Source organism: Equus przewalskii, chromosome 19 (assembly GCF_037783145.1).
Source record: "Equus przewalskii isolate Varuska chromosome 19, EquPr2, whole genome shotgun sequence".
Lineage (NCBI taxonomy): Eukaryota > Metazoa > Chordata > Mammalia > Perissodactyla > Equidae > Equus > Equus przewalskii.
This window is the reverse complement of record NC_091849.1, coordinates 45,196,671-45,224,575: the sequence shown is the minus strand read 5'-3', so window position 1 is coordinate 45,224,575 and position 27,905 is coordinate 45,196,671. Positions and strand designations below refer to the sequence as shown.

The 27,905-nt window shown below is 41.9% G+C and overlaps 1 protein-coding gene across 4 annotated transcripts in view; it reads left to right on the top strand.

Annotated features, from left to right (window-relative positions):
• The window catches only part of RCAN2 (regulator of calcineurin 2), a 252,842-nt gene that overhangs the window by 134,998 nt on the left and 89,939 nt on the right, over positions 1-27,905 (top strand). Inside the window, exon 1 of one of the 4 annotated variants that reach the window (XM_070586156.1) lies at positions 20,251-21,272. The exons of the other annotated variants lie outside the window; for them this stretch is intronic. Coding sequence (XP_070442257.1) covers positions 21,186-21,272 — 87 coding nt within the window. The 5' untranslated portion in view covers positions 20,251-21,185. Of the gene's footprint in view, positions 1-20,250; positions 21,273-27,905 lie in introns of those variants that run through there. 4 annotated transcript variants of the gene reach the window in all.

Below are 27,905 nucleotides of genomic sequence, written 5' to 3'. Positions count from 1 at the left end.
CTGAGGAGCTACTATGTGCCTGCCACCCACTATTGCAGATGCTGAGGATCCAGCAGTGAATGTGACTGTCATTGTTTCTGCCCTCATAGAGCTTACATTCTAATGGACAAACCAACAAAAAAGGAAACTGATACATGTATGACGTACTCAGTGGTAGAAGGCACTATTGAGAAAAAGCAGGGCAAGATAGGGAATGGCAGGTGCTATTTTAGACAGGATGGTAAGGAAAAGCCATCTGAAAGAGGTGACATTTAAAGAGAGGCCTGAGTGAAGTGAGGGAGGGAATCATGTGAAGGGGTGGGGGAAGAGCATTCCAAGCAAAAGGAAAAACAGTGCAAAGGCCCTGGGGCAAGAGTGGGTTTCGTGGGTTAAAGCAACAGCAAGCACATCTTAGTGGCTGGAACATAGTAAGGGAGGAGAGCAGTGGAAAATCAGGTCAAGTCGGGGCCAGGACCAGATGAGGTAGGGTCTTATAAACCATAGTGAGGATTTGGGGTCTTGTTCTCAGTGTAATAGGAAGCCATTGGGAGGTGAGAGCAGGGAATGGCATGAACTAACTGGATTAAAAGTGAATCATTCTGGCTTCTGCGTGGGAATAGAGTGTCCTAGAACCACAGGTGAAGCCAGAAGGCTGGTCGGGATGCTCTGGCATTAGTCCAGGTGAGAGAAGATAATGGTTTGAATCAGGGTGATGGGGGTGGGAGAGGCGGGAATGGACTGATTCAGGATAGGCTCCGAAGGTTCAGTCAACAGGCTCGCTTATGGGTTGATGAGAGAGAAAGAAGGGAATCCGGGAGGACTCCAGGGTGAACGGTATTGTCCTTCTCTGAGATGGATGTTTGTTTATTCATGTGTAATCTGTGACTATCTTTCTTGTTTACTAGATTTAAAGTTCCTTGGGACCAGGAGTTTTCAGTTATTCTGTTTTCCTCTTCTCCTTTTCTCCCCTTAGTAGTGACTCTCCTAGTACTTTGCATATAGTGAATCCACAAGAAAAGCTGTGAAACAAGTAAATATAATGCATAAGATATTTATTAGTGAATAAATCCCTAAATTTTAATATTTGTTCTGTATTTACTGTATTATTTGGGGAAACTGGCTCACTTTGGGACTGAATTTTCCCATTGTGAAATAGGATTCACCTTTGTAATGTAAATGAAGTGTCAATGTACCTAATGGTGGGTGGCAAGCAATTTGGGGATATGGGATAGAGTCCTCAATTAGCTGTAGTAAGGGAGAAAGGATAGTGGAAGTCATCTGGGGGAAATGTCTTTACTGAGGTGTCGTTTAATATCATGCATTTCAGACTTGGCAGGTTTATTGTCATCACACCTTGCTGTCACTGGCAGACGTTGTTGATGGAATGTTCTTTCCTTGAAGATCTAGAACAGTCCTCAGAATCTTTCTTAACATAACACTCCAACTTACCATTCCTGCCTGACCCAGTCTGCTCATCTAACAGTTGAGGAAATTAAAACTCAGAGGCAGTAATTGACTTTCCCTAGTCCACCCCAGAAGTTGGAGGCAAAGCCAGAGTCTGAACCTGAACCCTGATCCCCAGGCCAGTGTGCTTTCAAGCAGATATTGACAGAATGAGAAGGGTTCATGCAGGGAAGGTCATTTGTGACCGGAGGAAGATACGGGCATGTGGGGGCCAGTGGGTGGGGCTCTGGAATCGGCAGGAAGGCAGGGGAAGCCCCTCAAAACAGCTTGAATAGAAGGGGGTTCCAGAGCCCATTGCCCCGGTACATGTTTTCTGCATCACAGAGGAAAAGCTAGCTGTCCTCTAGGATTCTTGTTTCACTCTATGGCTATTTAGTGACAAAGGACATAGCATTAGCCTCTTTTATCCAATCAAATCTTGGAGGATGTGATCTGATTTACTAATCCTGCTGTTGAACGTGGACTCTTTTCCTCCTTTTACAGAATTAAAAAGCACTCTCTCATTGCCTGCTGAATCTGGGTTCAGCCACCTTAGATTGACCACAAAATGACCGTTTAATTTCCTCAATACAGAAAGTGACACAAACATTCTTTCAGTTGTTTTGCTAGATGGGCTGTCACTGGAAATCTAGTCTTTGTGGTTGAAAATGATGGATGCTTTGGTTTGAATCACAGTATAGTATTTTACTCAGGTCTTACGTATAGCCAAGCTATCTTCTCCAGATTTTGAACAATAAAAACTCTGGCTTATTTATTCTCACACAGGCTTGATTTGCTCATTAATACGCCATGAAAGAAATATGCCTTTTGTTCTTTGCAAAAGTTCCTATTAAGCAGATATTTCTTAGCGAGTCAAACCAAATTTTGGATGCGAGAACGATCTTTAAGCGGAACCTTCCATCCAGTGAAACCTGGAACTTTGGACAATGACTAGTTTTCATTTTTTTTTTTTGCCAGAATTCTTTAGTAGACCATTAAGTTTGTTTATGCAGTTGACAATTCTAATGGATTGTCTTAATTTGAGATTTTAGTGCATCAGAATATTTTAGGTAACATAGACAAATATTATTAAAATTTAAATAGGAAATTATCCACCTCCTTATAAAATATGTAGAAGTTACTTATCACTTACATTTTTGTTGAGATTGTTAATAGTCTAAGTTTAAATAGTTAATGTTTGAATTTATGCCTTAAACCAGAAGAAATCTCCCGGGGTCACAGGCCAGAGAGCTGTGACTGAATGTGAAGGATTTTCGTATAACTGAAAGTAATGTCGTTTCCTTCTATTTTGACCTAAAGTGAAAGGCGCGGTGTTGGGAGGAGGGAGAGATCCAGGTTCTAGACTTGATTCTATCACTTCACCACTGCGCCACCGAGCCAGCCCCTTAAAAAGTATTGAAGACTCGGCGGCTGGCCCCGTGGCCGAGTGATTAAGTTCGCGCACTCCGCTGCAGGCGGCCCAATGTTTCGTTGGTTCGAATCCTGGGCGCGGACATGGCACTGCTCATCAAGCCACGCTGAGGCAGCGTCCCACATGCCACAACTAGAAGGACCCACAACAAAGAATATACAACTATGTACCTAGGGGCTTTGGGGAGAAAAAGGAAAAAAATTAAATCTTAAAAAAAAAAAAGTTTTAAAAATTATTGAAGACTCAAAGAGCTTTTGTTTATATCTATTTATATTGACCATATTAGAAATTAAAACTGTTTTTTTAAAAAAATTTATTAAGCCATTTAAAAATAAAATTTTAATGTAAATGACATTTTTATGACAACTATATTTTCCAAAACAAAAAAAGTAGTGAACAGAGTGAGATTGGCTTATGTTTTTGCAAACCTCTTTAATGTCTGGCTTAATAGAAAACAATGGGATTTTCACATTTGCTTCTTGATTCAATCTGTTGCGATATCAGAAGTCATTTAGCCTCTGGAAAACTCCACTGCACACTCATGAGAGAATGAGAATGAAAAATATCTCAATATTTTGAAAATAGTTTTGACCTTATGGACCTCCTAAAAGGGTCTCAGGGACCCCCTGGGCCTGGAGCTTTTGAGAACCTCTGATCTATGTGATTTTGATCATTTTCAATTTATCAAGACTTGTTTTGTAGTCCCGCATGTGGTCTGTCGTGGTGAATGTTCTGTGTATGTCTGAAAAGAATGTGCATTCTGCAGTTGTGGGGTACCGTGTTCTGTCAATGTCAGTTAGGTCAAATTGGTTTGCAGAGTTATTCAAATGTTCTTTATCTTTCTGATTTTTTGTTTTTTCTATCAGTGTCTGAGAGAGAGGTGTTACAACACCCAACTGTGATTGCACATCTGTATTTCTCCCTTTAGTTCTGTCAAATTCTGCTTCACTTATTTCGAATTTTCGTTATTGAGTGCACTCACCTCTAGGATTATTACACTGTCTTGATTTGAAAATTAGAAAATATATATTCTTGTCTCTGGTAATTCTCTTTGTCTTAAAGTCTACCTTATGTGGTATTAATATAGATTTACCAAGGTTTATGCTTACTGTTTGCATGGTTTATATTTTCCTAATCTTTTACATTTAACCAATCTGTATCTTTAGATTTAAAATGTGTTTCATATTTATGTACATATGCGTACATATATAAATATATGTATTTAGAGAGAGAGAGATTCTTGCTTTTTATCCAGTCTGATATTTTTTCTCCTTTTAATTAAAGTGTTTACAACTCATTTACATTTAAAGTAATTATCAGTATGATTGGGTTTGTCTACCATCTTGGTATTCATTTCCTATTTGTTCCGTCTGGTTTATGTTCCTCTGTTCCTCCTTTTCTGCCTTCTCTTGGGTAAATCAATTTTTTTTTAGTATTCCATTTGATTCCCTTCTGTGGACTTTCTGGCTAGTCCTCTTTTTGTGTTATTTTTAATGGTCATTCTAACCTAGAGACTACAATGTGCATCTTTAACATATCACAGTTTACCTTCGACTCAGATGATGTTACTTCACCAAGTAAGAACATCACAGCAGCATGATTCCTGTCTCACCTTCCTGATCTTTGTGCTCTCGGTGTCATATATTTAACTTTTGCGTATGCTGTAAGCCCCACAATTCATCATTGTTATTTTACTTTAAAGAATTAATACTGTTTTAAAGAATTTTAAAATAAGTATAATGAGAAGGTCTTGTATATTTACCCGTGAATTTACTCTTTCTGGTGTTCTTGATCCATTTCTACCAATCTGACCTTCCACAGGGAATTATTTCCCTTCAATAGAAAGAATATTTTTTCTCGTTTCTAGTAGTGCAGATGTGCAGTAGATGGATTCTCTCATACTTTTTCTGTTGTATATGTTTTTTATTTTGTTTTCATATTGTTTAACCACCTTATTGAGGTGTAAATTCCATACCATAAAATCCACCCACTTGCAGTGTACAATTCAACGATTATTAGTAAACTTACAGAGTTGTAAACCATCGCCACAATCCACTTTTAGAAAATTTCCATTCCCCCAAAAGATCCTTCATGCCCAGTCGCAAACCCCCTTGTTCACCCACAGCTGTAGGCAACCATTAATCTACTTTCGTGGACATTCGTATAAATGGAATCCTACAATATATGCTCTTTTGCTTCTTTTGATTTGGCATAATGTTTATGATTTTATCCATGTTACAGCATGTCAGTAGTTCTTTTTCTTTCCGATGAATAATAAATATTTAATTGTATGAGTATACACATTTTCATTATCCATTCACCAGTTGATGGATGTTTGTTTGGCTATTATAATAATACAATTATGAACATTTGCATACAAGTCTTTGTGTCAACATATGTCTTCATTTCTCTTGGGTAGATACATTGTAGTGGAATTTCTGGGTCGTGTTTGAATTTTATGTTAAATGTTTTAAGAAACTACCAATCTGTTTTCCAAGGTGACTGTCCTACTTTACCTTCCTACAACCAACAGATAAGGATTTGCCTTCATATTTGAAAGTCGTTTTTTGCTGAATATAGAAATCTAGGTTGATAGTTTATCATTTTTCTTTCTTCACTTTAAATATGTTGTTCCATTGTATTATGGCCCATATTGTTTCTCATAAGAAGTCAGCCGTCTTTTATTGTTGTTCCACTGTGTGTAATATGTCTTTTTCCTCTTGCTGCTTTTGGTATTTTCTCTTCGATTTTGAGTTTTAGGAACTTAACTATGATGTGTCTAGGTTTGGTCATCTCAGGGTTTAATGAACTTCTTGGATATATGTGTTGGTATCTTTAATCAATTTGAAGAAAATCTTGGTCGTTATTCTGATATTTCTTCTGCATAATTCTCTCTTATACATTTGGAATTATTCTTATGTTAGAATACTTTATATTGTCCCATAGATCTTCTTTTCTTTATTTTAGTTTTGGTCTGGATAAAATATTTGCTTTACAGACTTGCTCTTTCTCTGGAACTCTTTGGGATTCTAATTCATTGTTCTAGCCCACATGAAACCATAAAAGTTTGTTAGGAGTTCATCTAGTTTCTCTTTATGCCTGTCTCTTGTGAATTCTTCTTTCTCTTACTGTTACACGAAGATGAAAGCAAATGTGTATCTCTTCCCTCACGAGAAGGGTTCTACACTTTGTGGAATTTAGTTCATTTAGGTTTCTTTTTCGTCAGCTCTCTGAGGGGGTTTTAAAAATCTGTGTTTTGTAGTTTGTGTGGCTTGTTCTTTTTGAGAGGATGGCACAATGGTTTCCTGCAACTTTCTACATGTAACTGGAAGTGGAAGTTTCTGTGTGCTCTATTGCTTTTTTAATGGCTCCTGCATCCCAAAAAGATTGTTTCAAGTTGCATTTTCACCAAAGAATATTGAAAACTCCGTTTATACTTCACCCAAAATAACACCACCAGAAATTCAAATGCATACCTTAGAGCCCTGCTTATTGAAAACTTCCTCTTTGATAAGTTGATTTATGATTCCACTGCTGGAATTCTACAGCTTTCTCCACCATGCCTTTCATACCAGCTGTCCTAGAGACGCAGCACAAGGAAAATTCCACCCAAATGCCCAATATTTATTCTTTTGCAGAGCATTTTCCCTGAGACTCTTTCTCCTTACCTATTTTGATGAACTAGTCTGGCTTACCTGAAAAGTAACCTGAAAATCTCTGCCTCGTGTTCCCTTGAGCCAAGAGCCAATCCTCCGTAGCCAGTTTCTTGTTTTCTCTGCTCTTAACACTCCAACTGTGGGGAAACACTCAAAAGACGTATCTCAGCCAAAGAAAGAATGTGATTTCTCAAAGTTTTGGAAGTTTCCAAAGGTATTGCCGTGCCCAGCAGACACCCCCACCCCAAAACCCAATCCAGATGGTATGAATGTGTATAATCAGCCTGACCTCTTATACCAGAAATTGCCCTTTTGTGCATTTCCATGTGGCTTCTTGCCTCTCCCTCTTTATCTTCCTCTGTTCTAGCTTTCTGATTTACCACAACCCTTCCTTGAAAAGGGAGAGTAAATGAAAAAGAGATATGGTTTATGAAAGCAAATTTACTTTTTTGGATGCCTTTGTTCCGGGGCTAGCCCTATAATGGTCTGAAATACAGAGTAAGTCATTTGGTGTCCCACTTGCCATTTTTATTCAGGTGGAATGTTCTTAAAGCACAGGGCATTAGCAGTCTGCAGCTAGACAAGATCCAGTGACATAATTAGAACGTATTTCTAATTATTTCTAATTTATGTTTCTTACATGTAATCCTGATGATTTATTTATTTATTTGAAATCTCATCAATCATAATCAGTCTATTACTAATTCAGGTGTTAAAAAAAAATTATGAGCTTTACCAGAAAACCTTTTCTGATCTTATTCATGTTACTGTTTTTGCTTTCCAGCTCTTTTTTCCAGCTCCAATTTCTCTCTTGGTCTCTGTCTTGACACATACTAACCCTTATACGTCAAATAACAATATGACTACCTGCTCATTTGCTAATTTAAAACATTCAAATTAAATTTAAAATGATTTTCCGTATTCAAGGATTAAATTCTCTTGCTTTTGGTTCTATCCCAATTTGGTTTTTGATTCTGTAAAAAATTGCGTTTTGTATTCCTAGCACATATGCATCAATACACACCCACATACACATGTATGATCTATTAGTTAAGGTGATGCTATTTGCTGTACCAGACATGCCCTAAAATCTCAGGGGCTTACCAGAAGAGCAGTTTATTTCCCACTCATGTAAAACCCCATTGGCAATGTGACAGGAAAGACTGTGCTCCACACAGTCATTCAGAGACCTAGGCTGATAGAGGCTCTGCCATCGTCAACACTTGGTTCCAAAGATCAGTCTGATGAAGAGAAATGAGGGGCTGCAGGGGGTGCTTATGGGCCAGGGCTGAAAGTGGCATACGTTAATTGCGTTCTCACTCCATTAACTAGAACTCAGTCAGAGGATCCCTCTTGGACTGGGAACTGTAGCCCTGATTGGGAAACCACTTTCCAGAAACAGTTGTGTACTATGGAAGGGGCACAACCTTCCGTGGCCATGCTTCTTAGTTCTTCCAGTATAAATCTTCAGGATTGTCAAAGCTTGAAGAATTAAGGAATAGGGCGGTAACATAGGAGATTTCATGCTAAGTACCAAAGACTAAAGCAAATGGAACTGCTACTAGGGTAGAATGGCTCAGAAATAGTCCATTCATGAAAAGAAGTGGGGATGACATTAGCTTGTCTTGTCTTTCACTCATGCATTCTTTCATTCATTTATCAGACATTACCTTGAGTACTTGCTTTATGCCTGGCACTGTGCTAAGTGCTGAGGATATAATAAAACACTTAAATCATAAAGTGAGGTAAGAGCTGTAATGGATTTATCTGCATTATGTATGTGGAAGTAATATGCATTGTGTTAGTGGAGGCTGGCCTTCCAATAAGGTAGCACAGGAAACTCCCAAATAGACTTAGAGGTCTATTTGCCCATTGGATTTCTAAGATTTCCTTACTGTAATCCTTTGCATATATGTCGCCACTGGTTCCAACTTTGCACTCCACTCTCATGGATAGTAATGTGATTGTGTTTCCTTAGTAGAAACATCTCTGTGGCCACAGATTCAATAGCAGTGAAATTAGAGGTAAGAAGAGTCAAGAGGCTACTGTTATAGGCTTCATGGGTTCATTCTTCCTATGGAACAAAATTGAAATTCCTCCCCATAACTCGCAAAGCTCTTCATGATCAGGCCCTTCCTAACCGTCTAGCTGCATTTTCCATTACTCCCCACCCCTAATCCCTGACTGCACCTGGGAATTTCTGCAATGTTAGGCTACTCATAGTTTTTCATACTTTAGCACATCATGCCTTGCCCCTGCCTTCGCTTAAAATGTCATCTCCCTACTTGTCTGCCCATCTAGAAGACTAGAAGGTCACTTACCTTTCCAGGTTCAGCAAAATGTTCTTTCCTCAGGGAAACTTTCTCTAATGCACCCCCTCTATGGCAAACTTAGATAGTCCTTATCCTATGCTCATACTACATTTTGTACCAACAACGTTTATAGTAAATATAATTTATACTAAATATTATCATATCTTGTCATATGATAATTCTTTACTTCCTTTTACCATGATCTCCTTGAGGAAAGGGGTGGAGACTTGCCATCTTTCTATGGCTAGTGCCTCACTGTGTACTGGTTACATAGTGTATTCAATAAATAATCATTGAATGGATGAATGAATGATTGAGTTCCAACTGTAGGAGACAACTCATGAAAAGCAGAGCACTTTTGATAATGTGGCATGTACTAAAAGTTCAGTTTGTTTGGAGAATAGGAGGTGTGCAGAGAAGCAGTAAGAACAAAATGGTTGGAGAAGTAGATTGGTATCACTATATTAAAAAAACAAACAAACAAAAAACCTTTTAATTCTACAGCAGTGGGAAAGCTATGGTGTCTGAGCCAGAGGAGTGATATCATCAGAAGCAGTTTCATAAGGATGAATCTGGTGGTACTGCATCTGGCAGGGAGGCAGAGTGGATAGGAGGCTGATCATGGACCTGTGTTATTTCTGAGCTGTTCAGCATCCTCACATCATTCTTTCTTGGGGAAGTCTCCCATCCATGACCCTTGGTGAGGCTGCCACCTGCCACTAAGAGGCCATGGAAACCAAAATTTCCCTAAGCAGATCTCCTGGCAGTTGGGTTGGGGTACATAACTCAGGCTTGACCAACTGGACACCACACTCAGAACTTTGACTCCAGAGAGTGTTACACAAAGTTATGAGAATAGCTCAAGATTACTTATGGCAGCAGCAGAGGAGAGATGAGTCTGATGGTTCTGGGTCCCAGGGGTAGTGTCCTACCTACGTTGGTTACTATAACATCACCTTGGGGGTTATCTTCTGCAGTTTAGACTCTCTTGGTTCCTACCTAGTTTCTGAAGTGGTTTCTCAAAATTCTTGTCAATTCTGTAAGAGCTACTTGATAAGTTCCTAATGCTACTTTCCTACTAGATAGCCAAGAGCAGGTCCTATCATTTGCAAACAAGAACTCTGACAGGTATAGAATTGAAACAGTGGTGGACATTGGTGGATGCCTGCCCAGCATCCATTCCCCTCCTAACTCAGATTCTTAGTTGCATATCCACCCATTCTCATGTAACCTATGTACTTCAGGAAAAACCGACACCACTCCTTGCTGGAGGCATGGGTTCAGGTTGGCTTAAGCCAATCAGCCCATTCCATATTCCAGCCACAGTCATGTCCAGAGGTGAACAGGTGACCTAAGTGGGCCAGTTGTGGAACGAAATGGGGCAGTGGTTGCTACTGACAGGCATCCTGGGAATCAGCCTAAGAATGACACTGACCTTCAGAACACAGAGTCAGAGAGACAGGGCTTTTTGACAACCTCATTGAGCCTCTGGATCAGCCACCCCTGACCCTGGTGTGCCAGTGGAAGGAGTCAAAGATGGCTGAGGTTATGATGCAAGGTGACCGGGTGGAAGGTATTGTCACAATTGAAACAGGGAGCACAGGAAGAGTCGTAGGCTGGGGGAAAGGTTAGAAGTTCAGGTCCAAAAATGGTACATTTGCTTTTCCAGAAGTATTTTTGTGTTTCATAATTCTTTAATTTCAAATAAAGAGTTAGACTCATCAAATACTTTCATGTATTTACACCTCAAACGAAAATCTAGTCCTTTTGAGAAGAGAGTAGAAATATTTGCATAGAATGACCCCCATCCATTGATTTGGGTGCTGTTTTTCCCATGCTGTAGGCTTTAGCATGAGAAGGAGAGCCAGGTAGGGTGAAAGGGAATCTCTTTCTAGTTTGACTAGTCAGAGCTACAACAGTTTTGCAATAATTCCATCCCTAATTAATACCTATAAAGACTAATACCTATTACCTAAGTCATAATCTCAGTTTTTACCCTTACGCTTGTTTTTTGCTTTTTTGCTAATATAAAGATTAATGATATTAGCTAAAGATTGAATTGAACAAATGCAGACGTGTTTGTCATGGATGTATAAAACTGATCAGAATTTAATCTTGTCACCTGCATAACTAACTTATTTCAGATAAAGTTACCACTGTCTACCCAGGCTGGGAACTTTAAATCTCCTTCCCTCCCTGCCTCACCTTCCCCTTTTTCTGGTACCTCCAACCTGCCTCCCTCCTCACTTCACTCCCCGTCCCCAGACCATTACCTGGACAGCCAATTAATTGTTCCATCCTGAACATTCTATCTCCATAGTGTTTCTCATATCCATTCCTTCCCTTTTGTTACTATTGCATCTCCATAATCCAGCCCCTCAGTGCTTCTGGCAAGAGCTTGGAATTACCGAAATTTACAATCCTTCCCTACTCCCATTCAACCTAGTGCACATAATCTTCCAATAGATCCGGTACCTCCCTGAGTGAAATATAATCACCCTTCGCCCTGTCACTCAAAGTCCTCATCTATGTAGCCACAACCCTCCCTTCCAATCTTACAACTCACCCTTGCCCTGCTCAGACTTTCTATCCCAACTAAATGGGCTGTTCACTGGTCTTTAAACAAACCGCTAACTTTGCTCATAAGACCTTGATCCATCTCAGTTCTACCCAGCATCCATGTCAAATACCTTCCTCTTCTATTGAAAGCTTTTTGATTTTGCAGGTAATAGAGGCATCTTTCGTCTCTTTAAGAAATCCACCCTTGTTATTGGCACCATCTTCTCCTCGGAGATAAGACTTTGAAACCTTAACTGTGCAACGCCTCCCTCCCTGCCCCTGAAACCCCCAGCCCCAGGCTAGTCACTGGGTTCTCTCTTGTATTTCTACAATGTCAGCTGCATTGCCCATTGCCTAATTCAATCCCTCATTGCCGCTGGTTTAGATAATTCAATCAAAAAGTGCAGCCATGTTGATTTCTACCCTCCTAAATTTCCTTTGAGATGTCAGTTTCCTTCCCTCCTGCCTTTGTTAGTTTCCAATCCAACCTTCACATCACCACTGGAACCCTGTCCAAAGTTCAGATGTGTTGACATTTTCCTCCAGAACATTAAAGTTTGTATAGCAGAGAGGTTAAGAGTTCACACCTTGGAGACCAGCCTTTTGGATTTAACGAGCTCTACCACTTTTCAGCTACTCAGCTTTGGGCAAATTACTTCCTCATCTCTAAATGGGGCCTATTGTGAAGTTTAAATAACCTAATGCTTATGAATATTTGCAGAGTGACTTCACAAGGTTAGCCCTAAGTAAATGGTAATGTGAAGGATAATAAATGCCAAGTTTCAAATGAGACACAATAAAATAGTAAATATGACATTCCAAACAGAGGTAGGGATCAGATTTTCAAAGCAGGTGGCCTAAAACTAGTTAGCTCTAAAACCTATAGGAGGGGTTAGGAGGGTGAAGCAAATGGAAATGGAAAGAAGATTCTTTGAGGAATTTTCTGTGCAAAAATCCATCCTGGGACTCCTGCTGTTACCTCCAGAGGGACGTTTAGGATGGTGCCAGCTCCTTCACCTCAAGTCTAATTGAGGGGAGAGTGGAGTTTCCATGGGATAATTTGGAGACCTAAATATGTGGCTCCTGATGAATGACTCCCACTTTATTGTTCCCTGGTACTTAATCTAGGGCTGTGTGTTTGTATGTTTGTGTGTATGTTAGCCAGCACTTTTTTGGTTGTTAGTGACAGAAAAAATATCTGAATTAGCTTGGGGGAAAAGGGAGGTATTGGTGAGATAATACCAGAATATTTAACACACCCAAGGGAAGAGTTGAATAAGGAGACCCATGGAAGGACAGTGTGCCCCAGGCCTCAGGAGCAACTGGAAATATGGATTCCAATGCTTCCAAGACTTCCTTTCTCTACTTTTTCTTTCTATTTCTGTCTGAATTTGGCTTGATGGTGGAAAAAACATGGCCAGCAACAGTCCCGAGCTTCTGGCACCACAGGGCACTGGCGCTCCTGACCCAGTTTTAGTTTGGAAAATCCTCACAAGGACTCTGACTGGCTTGGCCTGGTCAGAGCCACCCCCCGATGAAGCTCAGTTGCCAGAGAATTCGATGCGCAGACGACAGGGGTGCTAAGCAGACACTCTATTTATTTGCATCCCTGTAATTTTTCAAGTATGTCAGCCTCTTAAGCATAGCACTGTCCGGTATAAAATGCACCATTCGATTCAGATGTGGAGGGTGGAAGGGGGAAGTGTGTCTTCCTGAAGGCTGGATCAAGGCAGGGATAAAACCCCAGGAACTGGGGAGGAGGGTAAGGCAAAGAAGAAATTACAATAGCTTCTTCGGAGTGCCACTCGGGGATTAGCTGAAGATATCTGTGGGGCCTCAGTGGGTGCTGGCCGGGCACTGATGGAACGACAGTCCCTGAGTCTGACTGAGGGCATTGCAGTGCCACTTAGTGTGGGATTTCTGCAGAATGGGGCAGTTTGCATTCTGTGTCCCCTTTTAATGTCCCTCGCACTTCTTACAGACCTCCCCCGCCCCTACCTCACCGTCCACATTGCCCAGTGACCGGAGGCACCTTCATTTGCCTCACCCTCCCTTCTCAGGTTCACTCTTCTTTACCGGGACCTATTATATGCACTTATTTCTTGTCCTTGTCCCAGGCAGCGTCTGTTCTTAGCTGTCTCTCAGAGCAAAATGATGCCATTCATTCAATTATTCATTCACCCAACACACATTCACTGAGCTCTTGCTGTGTGGCAGGCCCCATTGTTGGCGCTTGGGGACCCCGCAGTGAACAAGGTAGGGGAGCCGTGCCACCATGGAGCTGGCATTCCAATGGGAGAGAGAGACAGAAAGTATACAAATAGATATATAACATCAGTCAGTGATGAGTGCTTTGAGGAGAAATAAAACGGAGCAAGGAGATAGCGAAAAGGGTGCTACTTAGATAGGCTGAGTGGGGCAGGCTTCTCTGAGGGGATGCATTTGAACAGAGACCTGAAAGTTATGGAGGAGTGAGCCCTGCTAAGACTGGGGAATGGCATTCCAGGCAAGGGAACTGCGAGTTCAAGAGCCTGAGGTGAGAATGTATTTGGCATTTGATGACTGGACCAAAATGGGGTATTGGAGAGGAAGAAATGCAAATGGTTCTTAACCATATGAACAAATGTTCCACCTTGCTCACAATAAGCGTAATGCAGACTTGAACTCATTGAGAACTGTCAGTGTGTGTTTGGGACATTTTGCTTGCTCAGGTCAGAAGCAGAATCTAAACAAGCTGGAGAAAAGATAGGGAGGTATTGATTGGGCCAGTGCTGGGCTGGGTCACATATAGAAAGACCTTAAATGTGCCCATAATAAGAGAAATGCAAATCAAAGCTCCGTGGAGATAACCACATCTCACTCACCAGGTGGGCACATGGCCAACCCGGTCTGCAGCACATGCTACTGGGAGACACACTTTCTCATAAATTGCTGTGGGGAAGCCAAATGGTACACCCCTGTGGAGGAGAGTTTGGCTGGATCTAGCAAAATTATATATCCAGTTGCCTTTTAACCCAGCAATCCACTTCTAGAATCTGTCCCAAAGATACAATAACAAAATATGAAAAAGCATGAGCAAAGTCTGTCCATTGCTGCACTATTTAATAGTAAAAGACTGGAAACAACCCAGATGCTCACCAATGGGGGCCTGCTTGCACAAACTTGGTAAAGCCACATAGTGGAATACTATACAGCTATAAAAAGGAATAGGAATATTGCTACATATTACTATGGAATGATCCCTAGGGTCATGTTTTTTAGTGATAAAAGCAAGAAAAACGAAAGTGTGCAAAGCATCCTATCATTTGTCTAAGAAAAGGAGGGAAAATAAAATACATATTTATTTGTTAGTGTTTTTTTAAAAGAAAGAAAGGATAAACAATAAAGATGAAATAACAGTAACCTGTATGGGAGGGAGGAAGGGAATGGGGTGGAGGAGACTGGGATAGAAGCTAGATTTCTTTGTAGATTTGTAGTTTTGATTTTTGAAATATGTAATATTTTTTATAATTGTAAAACAAAATTAAATTTAATGGGAAAGGCCATCCTTATGAATCAAAAGATTTTACTTTTGAAAAAAGTGAACAAATTTAGAAACAAATGAACCTTAAAAAGTAAATGTTTCTAAAAGTAAAGATATTAGAAACCAATGAACCTAACTTGGTATCCAGTTGGTGGAACAGAGGAACTATTCCGCATGACTCTGAAAAGCAGTAATTTGTAGCTCCTTTATGGGATGTACTCAAAGGACTAAAAGAACTGGGGGAAAAAATCTTCAATTGTTGCTGGTAGTATTAATAGTGTGATTCTGAGGCTGCTGTGCGTATAGTGTGGGATAAGGCAAATGAGCAATTATGTTGCTGGTAAGGACCAAAATACTCCGTGTGGCAGAAAGGAGATACAGACTGATGAGACTACAAGACAAATGAGTTTCAGCAAAAACAGTGTAGTCCTGGATTTTAATTGGAATTATCAGTCTGAACTCATGATGTATGTTATCTTAAAATATATTTGTATATTTCTTAGCTCTGTCCACTAAAAAGGCTTATAAACAAGAACCAACCCAGTGCCAAGAACACCTCTAAGTATACGGATTATGATCTTAAAATTTGATGAAATACTTACTGAGTAGAACTGGGGCTCCTTGGAGAAATGGCTGATTCCTTATCTGGGGCAGGAAATGGACAGGATGAGGCTGGAACATCTTGTCATGCCAGAAGGCGAGGTAGCCCTCAAGGGTTACTGAGATTGTGTCAAAAGGACGCAGAAGCCAACCTGATTAGACTCTCACTAGCAGTTTAAGCATCCCTAAGAGGAAACTACAGTGGATTTAAACCCATCAAATATGTTTAATCCTTGAGTTCATAATGATACTTAAAAAAGAAAAAAACCTCAATGATCTTCTTTGAAAGATAATAGGGAAACAAATCATTAAAAAAAAAACTAGCTAATAAAGGAAAAGCATCAAGTGTGTATTTTGCCCATCTTACAAAAATGTAGCTCAGGATAACTACGTAATGGATGAAAAGCAGTCCCTCTTAATGAAAGTATTCCAAGAATAAGAGAAGAAGGAATCCCATCATTTTGCAACTCCTGATGAGAGAATGAATCTAGGCATTGAGCATGAAAGCTCTAATAGCACAAAAGTCAGACAGCCAGACATTACGCTCCCCTCATGGAAGGACACAGCACCATCTGTGAAGGAGTCTTGACAAACCTAAATCTGTCAATCCTCTGGATCTAACTAGCAGGAACTACAGGAAGCAGAGAAACCAGTTAAACAACACTATGTGGAATTCATCAAGAAAAATCCAGACTGGGGAAAATTCTAAAGGACAAATGGCATGGTTTCACTCTCAACAACGCAAACTGCGAGGAGCAAAAGAGAAGAGATGGAGGAGGCTCTACAGATTATAAGAGACATGGAGACACGCCAGTGTGGAACCAGAGTTAAATAAATAAATTGTTGAACAAAGGAAGGATGGAAGGAAGGAAGGGACAACAGGGTGGGACCAGGGAGGGGATGGGGACAAAAGAGAGCATTTGTAGTACAGTTGGAGAAATGTGGACACTGGCAGGATATTTGATGGTCCTGAGGAATTATTTTTGCTTTCTGGGGTGAGTGATGACAGGTATTATGATTTCAAAAGAGGAGCCCTTGTCCTTTAGAGATATATACTGAAATCTTTACAGATGAAATGATATGTTGTCAGACGTGCTTCAAAATAACTTATGGTGAGTGTGAGAGTGGTGGGGGACGTGGAGCAGTGGTTCTCAGACTTGAGCCCCCATCAGAATCACCTGGAGGGCTTGTTAAACTATAGATACCAGGCCCACCTCCAGAGGTTCTGATTCAGCCTTGGCTGTGGCCCAAGAACTTGCCTCTCTAAGAAGTTCCCAGGTGGCGTTGACGCTGCTGATCTGGGGACCACACTCTGAGACCCACTGGCAAAGAGGAAGCAAGATTGGTCCCAGTTTATTCTTGCACCTGAGTGGTGGGTACATGAAAGCTCATTACGGTATTCTCCCTACTGCTGAATATATTCAAAATTTTCTATAATAAACATTAAAAACAAACTTAAGTGATCCAGAAAGACACGTGGAAGGAGCAAAGGCTTTGACAACCCATGGTTGTAATGGGAGCATCTATGCTCATTAGCACAGCAGACATGGCTGCTGCCTCTGGGATTGAAAGGTCCACGTGTCCTCCTGCCCACTTGGGGGTGAGTGCATCAGCTCAGCCGTCAATCCTCTTAGAGAGCTGCCTGGCCTGAGGAGAAGGGATGTGGTCTTTAAGGGATCTGCGTCATGTTGCATCCATTTCCTTAATGTGGTCAGTCATTGGAAGAGCAGTGGTTTAGATGAATCCTAAGATTTTCTGGCCACTTCGACTGGGAAGAGTGCTCTTGAGCAGAGCTGTGCCAGGGCTCAGCTGTCAGGGATGGGTGTGATTCCTGAACTCATATGCCCATGTATCCTCCAGCTAGAACCTTCTTGAAACTCCCAGGTCAGGAGACACCTCTGTTGGTTTGAGTCCTTCTACTTGCCTTTTAAGATTCATTTATTTATTTATCCATGCATCCTTCAGATATTTCTTTGAGAACCCTCTAGACGTCAGATGCTCTTCCAACCCCTGAGGATACAGCAGGCAACAGAATAGGCGCATTTCTCTGCTTTTGTAGAGATTAAATTCTAGGTGGAGAAACACTCAATAAACGAGAAAAGAATAAGCGAACAGGGTCATTTCAGAGAGTGAAAGTACTGTGAATAAAATTAAAGTGAAGATGCTGGGTTAGGGATTGATGCTGTGCACGCGTGTGCGTGCATACACGCATGCGTACACGTATTTTATTTTAGGTGATCAGGGAAGACTTCTCCAAGGAGATGATATCAGAGCGGGATGATAAGAAGGAGCCAGCTGTGAAGAGATCTGGATATTTTCAGACAGAGGCAATAGCAAGTGCAAAGTCCCTGAGTTGAGAAAAAGTTTGGCATTTTCTTGGAATGCCGAGAAGTCTAGTGGATCTGGGACGTACAGCAAAGAGAAAAATGGTATGAGACGAGATGGGAGAGGAGGCAGGAGGCAGGAGCCTTGGAGCCTCACTTATATACACACCCCAGACCCACCAAGGCTGCCAGTCATCCCCCAGCTAAAAAAGGTACATTCTATCTAGAGAAACAAGACACTATTTTAACAGGGAAATGCCCTACGGGCTCTGATCTATAAGAAAATGAGTATTTGGTATAGGCAACTGAATTGTACTGTAAAGCCAATTTGTTGAACCAACCTATTAAAAGTCCAGTAATTTTATTTCAGAATCACTATATACTCTCAATGGCTAAAATTCCACTCTAAAAACACTGTTAACTTAAAGCTCAGTCTCCTGTTAAAATACGGATTCTTCTGGGATGGGCAGTACTATGGGTTTTTGGTCATTTAATGCTAACATAAACGAATTGAGAGCCATGTCCTTGAAAAGATATTTTAAAAGAGGAAAGCATAAAGTTAGTGGTTCTTGAGTACAGGAAGGACGTTCCAGGGCAGAAACAAATCAGAAAGGAGAAACTGAGGATGCATCAGAAAAAACTACCGTTTTAAAATTTCGCATGGGGCTCTGCTTCCTGCCTAGACTAATGTCCTCCTGCCGAGAATTCTCATAGCAGGGCTCTTGGTCTTGAACTAACACATGTGTATCCTTTATAGCTCTTTCCTGGACAGAATGTGTGAAATAATTCACAGAGCTTTTAGGTAAAGAGAGCAAGGATTAGATTGAGTCGTCCCTGCTGTCCTTGATCCGCTCTAGACACACGTGCTGGACTTCACCTCTGCGGAGGAACCATCCCTGATAGGGTGCAAGGTTTCCATGACTATGAAACACTGCCGGCTGGAGACAGCTCAAATGGCCGGCGCCAACAGATTATAGTCTGTCCGATGAGAGTCCTTTCCCAACTCTGCATTCGGTACCCTGATATTGGTTGCCTGCAATCAGCCACGATGAGCATATTTACACCACAGAAATCAGCAAATGCCACACATCGGGCTTCTCTTTCTAGAGAGCTGATTGTTAAACATTTACCAGCATGCCGCTGCTGTGGAACCTTAAGAAAGTAAATTTTAGGATATGCTGTGGCTTATGAAAAAATAGCCATTTCTTTGTTTTGCCCCTTGAACAGATGTCAGTGGTATTCAAAATTGTATTCGTCCTTGTGTATACTTTATATTTTAGCTCTATTTATGTATCTGTGACCCAGTTTACTTTCTCGGAAACTTTGCCTGGTGTTCCATGGTTGGCCGGATACACACTGAGGGCCCCTCGAGATGTTGAGTCACCTGGCTGTTGCTGCCTTGTCTTCCCCTGGCTCCAGTTAAATTTAACCTTCAATGTGCCTAACTCTTCAAATACCCTATTCTTTCTTTTCTCTGGACAGTTCTAGTCTGCTGCCCTTATCTGAAGGGCTCTCCTCACCCCTTCGCTGTCTGGCAAAGTCTTACCCATGTTTCAAGTTCAGAGCAGAGGCCATGTCCTTCTCCTTGAGGCTCTTTTGCCATGGCTCCCTTCAGCATCCACTGCTCTTTCTCCAGTGCTCCCACCGGATGCTGTCTGTACCTCCTCAGCCACCATCACCACTGCCTCGTTGTATAGGTGTTTATCTCATGTCTTATCTCCTCCTCTGCATTTTAAGCCCCTTGAGGATGGTGAATTTTGCTTATTCATCATTTTATCTTAAAGAGCATCTGGTACAGAACTTTGCACATAGTCATCACTCACTAAGTATTAGGTGAATTATCCGCACATATGACTTCGTATTCCCCGCAGTGCCACACACGCTCACACACAGTTTCATCAGTCTAAATATTTTTACTTGTGGGCTGATTTCATTTAGCATGGGAAATGTCTTGCTGAAGGGGAACACTAGGCTCGAATGTAGTCCAATGAGGACCAACCATGAAACTTGCACCCTCAGTCTGAAATGTCTCCTTTCTCAGCTGCATGCACTACTGGCCCACTTTGTCCAATTGTGCGCTAGAGGGGGGCCAATCTGTTACAAATCATAACGCTCCGATGGCCACTGAAGATGCAACTGTGTCTTACTGGGGATAGATCCTGCTAGAATGTTAGTGAGTTCTCCTGGGGCTTTTATAGCTAAGGGTAAAATAAAACTCATCTGATACTTTTCCTTTGTTTTCTCCAACTGTGAAAGAAGGCTATTCCTGTTTTGTTTGATTCATTCATTAAACAATTATTGCCCTCTTGTGCCAGGCACTCTGCTAAAGGCTCAGGATACAAAGGTGAAATATCCACGGTCCTGCCCTTCAGAGAGTCACAAACAGGAAAAGAGACTGGCAAAGCCATGTGCTCAAAGTCTCAGGCGAGAGAGAGCCCCGAGGCTCTGACAATGACCCATGTCAGTGTGTTTGCCCATTAGACTCTGCCATCTGTTCCCACGTGAGATGTTTGTATAACTCCTTTCCACGGGCTGGCTTTTGGTTTGAATGACCTTGGGGACAGCCTGAAATCCCCAGCCTGAAAGAGTGCTTTTAGAGTGACTGGCCCACACTTATGTGCTTCAAATAGAATTTCACAAACCTCTAATTATCTCCTCTTACCAGCCTGCCTAAATGACTGACGACCAGCTCTTTAGTCACTCCAAGAAATGGATTTCTATTCAGCCCGTGCCTGGGTTGCATTAGGATGCCCGGAACATGTGTAACTCGTCCGACCGGCACCAGGCAATTAACAGAAGCCAAGCAATTTGCAAAAGGTCTCAACTTCCTGCTCATCCCCGAGGCAGAAAATTGTCACACCTTAACCTCAGGAGGTTCATCTGCAGAATTATTTACCCACCCTCCCCAAAGCAGAGCCTTTGGTGTCGGATTCTGCCCCCTGCTTTTTGCAAACATAAGCAGCCGGCTGAAACAACAGCTATGACTCAGTTCCTAGCTAACGCTGCCCGAATTGATTTAGTCTGAGTTCAGATTTAGCACATAATCATGTTCAATTTGCTCCACTGCACTGCCTGGAGATAAAAGGCTTGGGGGAAAAAAAAATAGCTTCAGCCTGTGTCAGTCTTTGTGGTGATGTCATTGCCATGAGAGAGCCGGGCCGTTCCTTACTCTGCCGTTCTGCCTCAGACGCGGCGGGCTGCGTGCGTGCAGCCGAGAGAGGGCTCCAGGTGCCCAGCTCCGGCGATCCTTGGGCGGGCAGCATCCAGGCCGGCCACGGCAGCATCCCCCCGGAGGCTATTCCCGTCACGCACGACTCGGAGGTTGCCTAACTCTTTACTGAAAATTCAGGAGGGGGAATGCCAGCCCCTAGCATGGACTGTGATGTTTCCACTCTGGTTGCCTGCGTGGTGGATGTCGAGGTCTTTACCAATCAGGAGGTTAAGGTATGCACCTGCAATCTTATTTTTCATTGCTGTTGTTCCTGAAGCTGCTTGACAGAGCCTTTTTCGCTTAAGGAAGCAAGACTTTGGTTAATAGTGTTCAGTTCACAGTCTGCGCTAGGAATGCATGGGGTGAGTGCGTGGCTGTATTAATTAGAATAAGTTAGCAGAGGGACCGGCACATTAATTTTGAGTGTGATAAGGTCTACCGTTGTCTGTTTTTTCTTGCCTTTTCTGTTAGGTGATTCCCAGTCATCTCTTTCACAGCAGACATGTTTTTATAGTCTCGTATCTCTGTCAATAAAGGACAATTTGCCAGTCTTTAATGTTGAGAGGGGTTTTAAATCAATGATTAAATGAAGAAAGTGCACATAGTAAAGATCGCGCCTAAGACATCCCAATCATGGGACAGTAACCCCTTCGTGGCATGTCACTAAAGTACACCGTGATATGGTCTTCAAATTGAACAAAAGCTGTTCTACAGATAGCAGTTTCATCTCCAGCTCTCTGGAAATCGAAGTTGGAGAGCAGCTGCCTAAATTGTCTTTGTCAGGCGAAGGAATCAAGTCATTTTCCCTGAGCGGTTGTCCATAAAAAAAGTTCAGGCATAAATAAATTTAGCATCTTAAGACTTAGTAGTCCAGGGCGCTGGTCCTCACTGAGTGTCTGCAGTAATTGTCTAATTGTCGTGGGTAATCGTCCCCTGATGATATTCATGCTCTTTTCTTTTTTTCCATTTGGTTTTATATTATGAAAAAGATTCCATGCCTGTCAAACGGGAACTTTGATTTCTTCTCTCATATTTAAAATAAAAACCAGCAGAAGCTTTTTATTTAAACAGTTCACACACACACAAAAAGGACAGTTGGCCATTGTGTGATGAGAGAAAGAAAAGGGGAATTACATTGCGTAATCATTTTCCACCCTCGCCTTAGTCTTTACTTAAAGGAAGATCCTGAATTCTTTATGTTTGGTGTGCAAGTGACACCTGGGTGCTTCCCAGGTGGGATTTGTGTGTTCACTAGCCTAACACATGGCTCTGTCATTCAAGATTGTGGTTTTGAACACTCTTTTGAAATGGGTTCAAGAAGCCAGTTTGTTCTTCCTGCATATTTTAAATGTGTGGCCCCGTGCTTACCGGTTCTTATGCCAGTACTGTGGATGTGTCTACCACCTGTCATATTGAGGTTCCAAAAATTAGAATATAATGGTTTAGCGCTGCCTATGGTTGCGTCCGGAATGGAGACATGTGTGCAGAGACCCACAGCCTGCTGGTCACCCCTGCCATAGCACTCCAGAAGGGACAGCAGTCATCAAAGCCCCTCCAGTTTAAAACCAGTTCAAAGTCTGGCATGGGTAACTGGGCAGAGAGACATCTTCCAGCAGCTGCTGGAACAGAAGTATGTATACGTAAAGTAAAACTTACTAGTTTCCTTCTGTCCTTACAGCTCTCTGTTGATTACGTGCTTGCCCTGCAAACGTCATAAAATAATCTAAACTTTTTCGGTCCAGGAAGCGATAGTGATAAAATATTTATGAGGCATCTGCAATATGGCAGGCATCGTGCTTATACAGGAAGGACTTTGAAATATGCTTATGTGACGTATGTATCTGTAATGTAGGCATAAAAATAACCACTTGCCCAATATTTCTTGAAGACAGAGAGTGTTTTGTGGAATTAAGGGGACACAAAATCCTTACAGCTGGTTGAACCTGAGTGGTTGGGATGGCTTCGCGAAGAAACTGGTACTTGGATTCAAAGCCGAGGGGGTTTTGATCCAGAGAGAGGGGAGGCACGGGGCTGGGCAGGCACTCCACTTTGCAGTAAAGTGAGTCAGTGCGTTGGACTGCAGGAGGCTCTCTGAGAGAGGCTGGGGAGGAAACAGGGGAAGAAGGTGAGTCAGGGCTGGATTCGGAAGCAGCTGACGCTGTGCATCAGAAATGGATGGGGTTTTCGGGGAAGACTCCCACCAGAAAGATGCATTCTATGTCCTTACTGCTAAAGGGCTCTGAGTCACTCTGGATTTGTTTTTTTAGGACAACTCACTTAATCTTTCCGTGCCTTACTGTTCTCATCTGTAATGTGAGGATAATAGTAGTTCCTACCTCATTGGCTTGGTAGGAGGATTAAAGAAAATTATCTATATAAAATAATTACCATAGTGCCCGACACGTATTTAGGTTCAGTAAGGGTTAGCTATTGCCATGTCATCATTGTCATCTTTTTAGACGTGTTCTGACGGTGATAGGTTACTTTTGCCAGTTTATTGGAATGTCTTAACTCCAGCTGAGTTTACAGTGACAATCCAGGCCACAGAAAGTATTTTCTTTCCCATCTCCCCAAACACACACACACACACACACACATACATGCATGCGCACACACACACACATATGCACATGCACACACACAGCCTAGCAACTTGGAAGGCACAGCCCTTCATTTCACACATTTAATCATTTAATGTAAAACAGTGACATTATTATCAAGCAAAGATCTACTTCCTGTTTATTAAAAAGGGGAAAAATAAACAAATTAAGGTGGGCCAAAGAGGTTTGTTGAGAAAACCTACTTGCCCCTTGTTCAAAAGTGAGTGTTGCACGTTGTCATGAAGAGAGGTTCGAATGTAAAATTCTGGCACCAAAGTTTCTCCAGAGATAAACATTAACTACCAATTTCAGATACACAGTGGAGCCAGGAGTTCCTTTCTTCAAAGTCTCTAATATTACACTGTCAGAGAAGAGGAAGGCACCTGGTGAGGGTTTGTCTCACCTGCCGGCATCCAGCTTGCCTGATCTCAGGCTTTTTTTGCTTTTTACGGACCCTCCCTTTCTACATGCAGCCCCGTGGGAAAGCAGCCACACCAGGGTTTTGAAAGCAGCAGGCACTCTCCACAAATGTAGTGTTTTATTTGAAGGGCGTGGAGGCATATGCAAATCCAGGGTCTTATCGCAACTTAGACAGCCTTATCCTCCTGGTGGATCACACCTGGTTGCACTGGGGACCCTTCAGGGTCCAATGGCCTAAATTTTGCCAAAGCTGCTAGAGCCATAGTACCAAAAAGAGGAGGAAATCAGACAAATGGAGTTCTGCCATTTGTCTTTCTCCAGGAATTCCATTGGTGGTGCTGTGAACTTAGCTGTCTGCTTTATGCTATAAGGATGCTCAGAAAGATGAGGAAATTTGAAGCCCTCAATAGAAGGGAAATGATCTGATGAATTATAGGTTTTGTGTGTGTGTATGTGTGTAGGTGAGTAAGTGTGTGTGAGTGTGTGTGCGTGGTGTTGATTTTTTCCAGTATTCTTCTCATATTTCTGAAAATAGTCTTTTCTCTCCACAAGGAGCCAATCTTTTGGGAAAATGAAAGGGATCCAAACATGGGTAATGAAATTTATATTTCACTTTAGTCTAGTGGTTCTTGAAGCTGATTGCACATTGGTATCCCCTGGAGAGCTTTTAAAAATATTGACGATGCCCAGGCCCCATGCCCAGAGCTTCTAACGTGGCTGGTCTGAATGGAGCCTGGGCATAGATTATCAAATAAAGTCAGTGTCTTATCTCTTCTCGGCACAAGTGGGTACAGGTGAGGTCAGTCAAGAATCCCCTAGAGTAACCTCTGCTTGGACACTTGGATCTGTATCCCCAAGATGAAGACTCGATGTCTGCAGTTTTAGAAGGAATGTCTCTGAGCTGTCAGAAATGTTGAGACTCACCTGATGCTTTCTGACCAGTTCACCACACCTGTGGGTCTTCTAACTGGCTCCAAGATGACAGTAAACACTACTTTCTACTGCTGGCCACCTTTGGTAGCCTTCTCAGAGCTGCAGAGACGGCCTAAAGCAGCGTCCCCCCTCCTCCAGGGGACATCCAAGCCTGGGGCTGCCCCTTTTCTGCAATGGGAGCTTCCATACAGAAGAGGCATGGATGCCTCCTCTCTGCGCTGGAGGGTGCCTCTTTCACATCTTGGGGATTCAGTGTTATCTACAAGGGCATCCACATAGGTGACAGGGGACTCACAAACCTCCTTTCTGCTCACTAGGACAGACAGGAAACGTGCCAAGTCTTATAAGAAGAGCAGAAGTTTCAAAGACCTTTGGAACTAGAGATTCATTCATTCATTCAAAAACATGTGTGTGGTGCACTTAACTACTTACCAGGCAGTGCTGTCTGCACTGGGAGATGGACAAGACAGACATCCCTGCCCTCATGGAGTGTGCCATCTAACACAAGAGGCAGACAGGGAACTGGTAAACAAAGAAATGTATACTGTAATTTCAGTAGCCAGAAAGGCTATGAAGAAAAATGGAGCAGAATGAGGGCCTCGGAGGAGGCCTTGCCATGGCGGCCCTTCAGACTCCAATTTCCTAAATTTTGCCAAAGCTGCTAGATCAATAGTACCAAAAGGAGGAGGAAATGGGCCAATGGAGTTCCACCATATCTGTCTTCCTCCAGAAATTCCACGGGCCACTTTTGAATACGTGGCCAGTGGAAACATTTCTGGGAAGGTGACAGTTTATTAAATGTCATTGTCCCAATGTCATTCAGAGATCTAAATGAAGTGAGTGAGAGCGCCATGTGTAGCTCTGAGGGAAAAGCATTGCAGCAGAGGGAATAGTAGATGCAGAGAGAGGCCATCTTATCTGACTTGTTTTTACCCAGCCTCCCACTTAACCTATTTCAATCGTTCATTCATTCAGAGACCTAGTGAGGCTGTCACTATCTTATGCCATAATTTATGTTTTTAGGGATCCTCCTTTTTAGAAATTGTGCTCAAGCTAATTCCCTCATGCTACATATTAAGCCTGTTGGTTCTCTCGGGGGAAGTAGAAACATAAGCAGAAATCTGTTCTCGGCATAATGATTCTTCAGATGCTTGCAATCTTAGGGTTACTATAGGACTTTTGTTTCCCCTTCTGAAAGACCAGGGCCCTTTTAAGGTGACTCATAAGTCCTACTTTCTCTCCTCTGCTTTTGAGGATTTGCCAATATCCTCCCAATCTATGTAACCTTGGGCAAGTCTCTTAACCTATCTGGACACGTGATAATCATGCTGAGAAGAACGCTCGATGCTTTATGTATTTTTTGGTCCTTTTCACACAGTAATATAATGCGACTGACTCATAGTCTTTGTCATGCTGTTGTGTGAGTTATGAAAAAAAAACCCCAGCACATAGAGGCCACTTAGGACAATGAAATCTCTTTGAACCACTGGAAATTTCAAATTACTTGTTTTCTTTGGCAAGAGTCGTAGGAGGAAAAGGATGGAGCAGAGTTAATATGATGCACTTTGCACTCTGCTTTGAGGAGAGAGAAGGGACACAAGCAAATATGTGGGTATTGGGTATTTGGGATTGATCTGGAAGAGGAACTTGTGGGTGTTTGTCGGGAGAGCTGGTCAATCTTCATGCCTATTTCTTACGCTTTTTTGCAAATGCAGTGCTGGGGAGAGGATCTGTGGCCACAACCATGCCCTCCCAGCTCTGCAGAACTCTCAGGCTCTTTCTGCATCTTCAGAAACAATTGTGTTCACTCAGTACCTTCGAAGAGTTTGAGTTGCATATGATTTAATTCTTAAAAATTGAAGCCCTCTAGAGATAGTCATGGGAACTTTTAGTAACCAAATTGTTAAGTTAACAGAAACTCTCATTTTCTATTCAATGACGGTAATAGCGAATCGTCTTTGTTACACATCTCCAGATGATCTTTAGTTTCTGAAAACCAAAAGGGGGTGTGTATGGGGGGGTAGGGAGTGGGGGTGGGGTGGCATGACTGTAATAGATTCCAGACCTCTAGCGAGACAAAAACTTACTCTTTCTCTGATCACAAAATGGACTAGAATTGAGGCCATGTTGAAAATAAATGAATTAATGCAAAAGTGAACATTAGAAATTAACCCTAAAAAATAGTTTAAGAAACTTAGCATTCTTAAATGTGCACTATCGAGCATTTTCTTGCCTCTGAAGAAAGTAGCAAACATCTTCCACAGAGTGGTCAGGAGTAGTTTTCTGCAAGTGACAGATGCTCGCAGAGAAGGGTAACAGGCAGGTTTCTCAGCCACCTGTCCCATTAGGGAACAGACAAGGTACGGTATTTAACTAATGACATTAACGTTAGCAGGAAAGTCAACTAAAAACTTGCTTCTCTGGTTAAAGAGTCTTTTAACTGTGGGAAGGTAAGTGAGAGGCTGACAGTTGCTATCTCTAACCTGAATGGCAGATTTATTTAAAAACAACACAAAACGGCGTCTTCATTAACATTGGTCTCCTAAATAAGCTGATTTTAATGTGACACTCAGAGAGCACTATTTGCATCCTCAGTGGTTCTGTTTGAATCCAACTATCAATAATTTATACTGGCCTGTTTTAGCACTTTCTGATGAAGCTTAGAATTGACAAACTTGACATGTTTAGGCTGTAAGCTTAATAGACATTGCGATCTTGTGGTGGGTAGCCCAGCTTTCCAGGGAAGTCAGAATCTCCAAGCCATGCCTGGGCCAGAATTTCTTTATGTCAAGAGATTGTATCCCTTCCCAGCTCTAAATCTAAGCTGATTCCAAAACACAACTGTAAAAAAAACACTGAGACATCATTTAATGAGAATTTCAAGCAGATAAAAAGTTACATCTTCTCTACTCT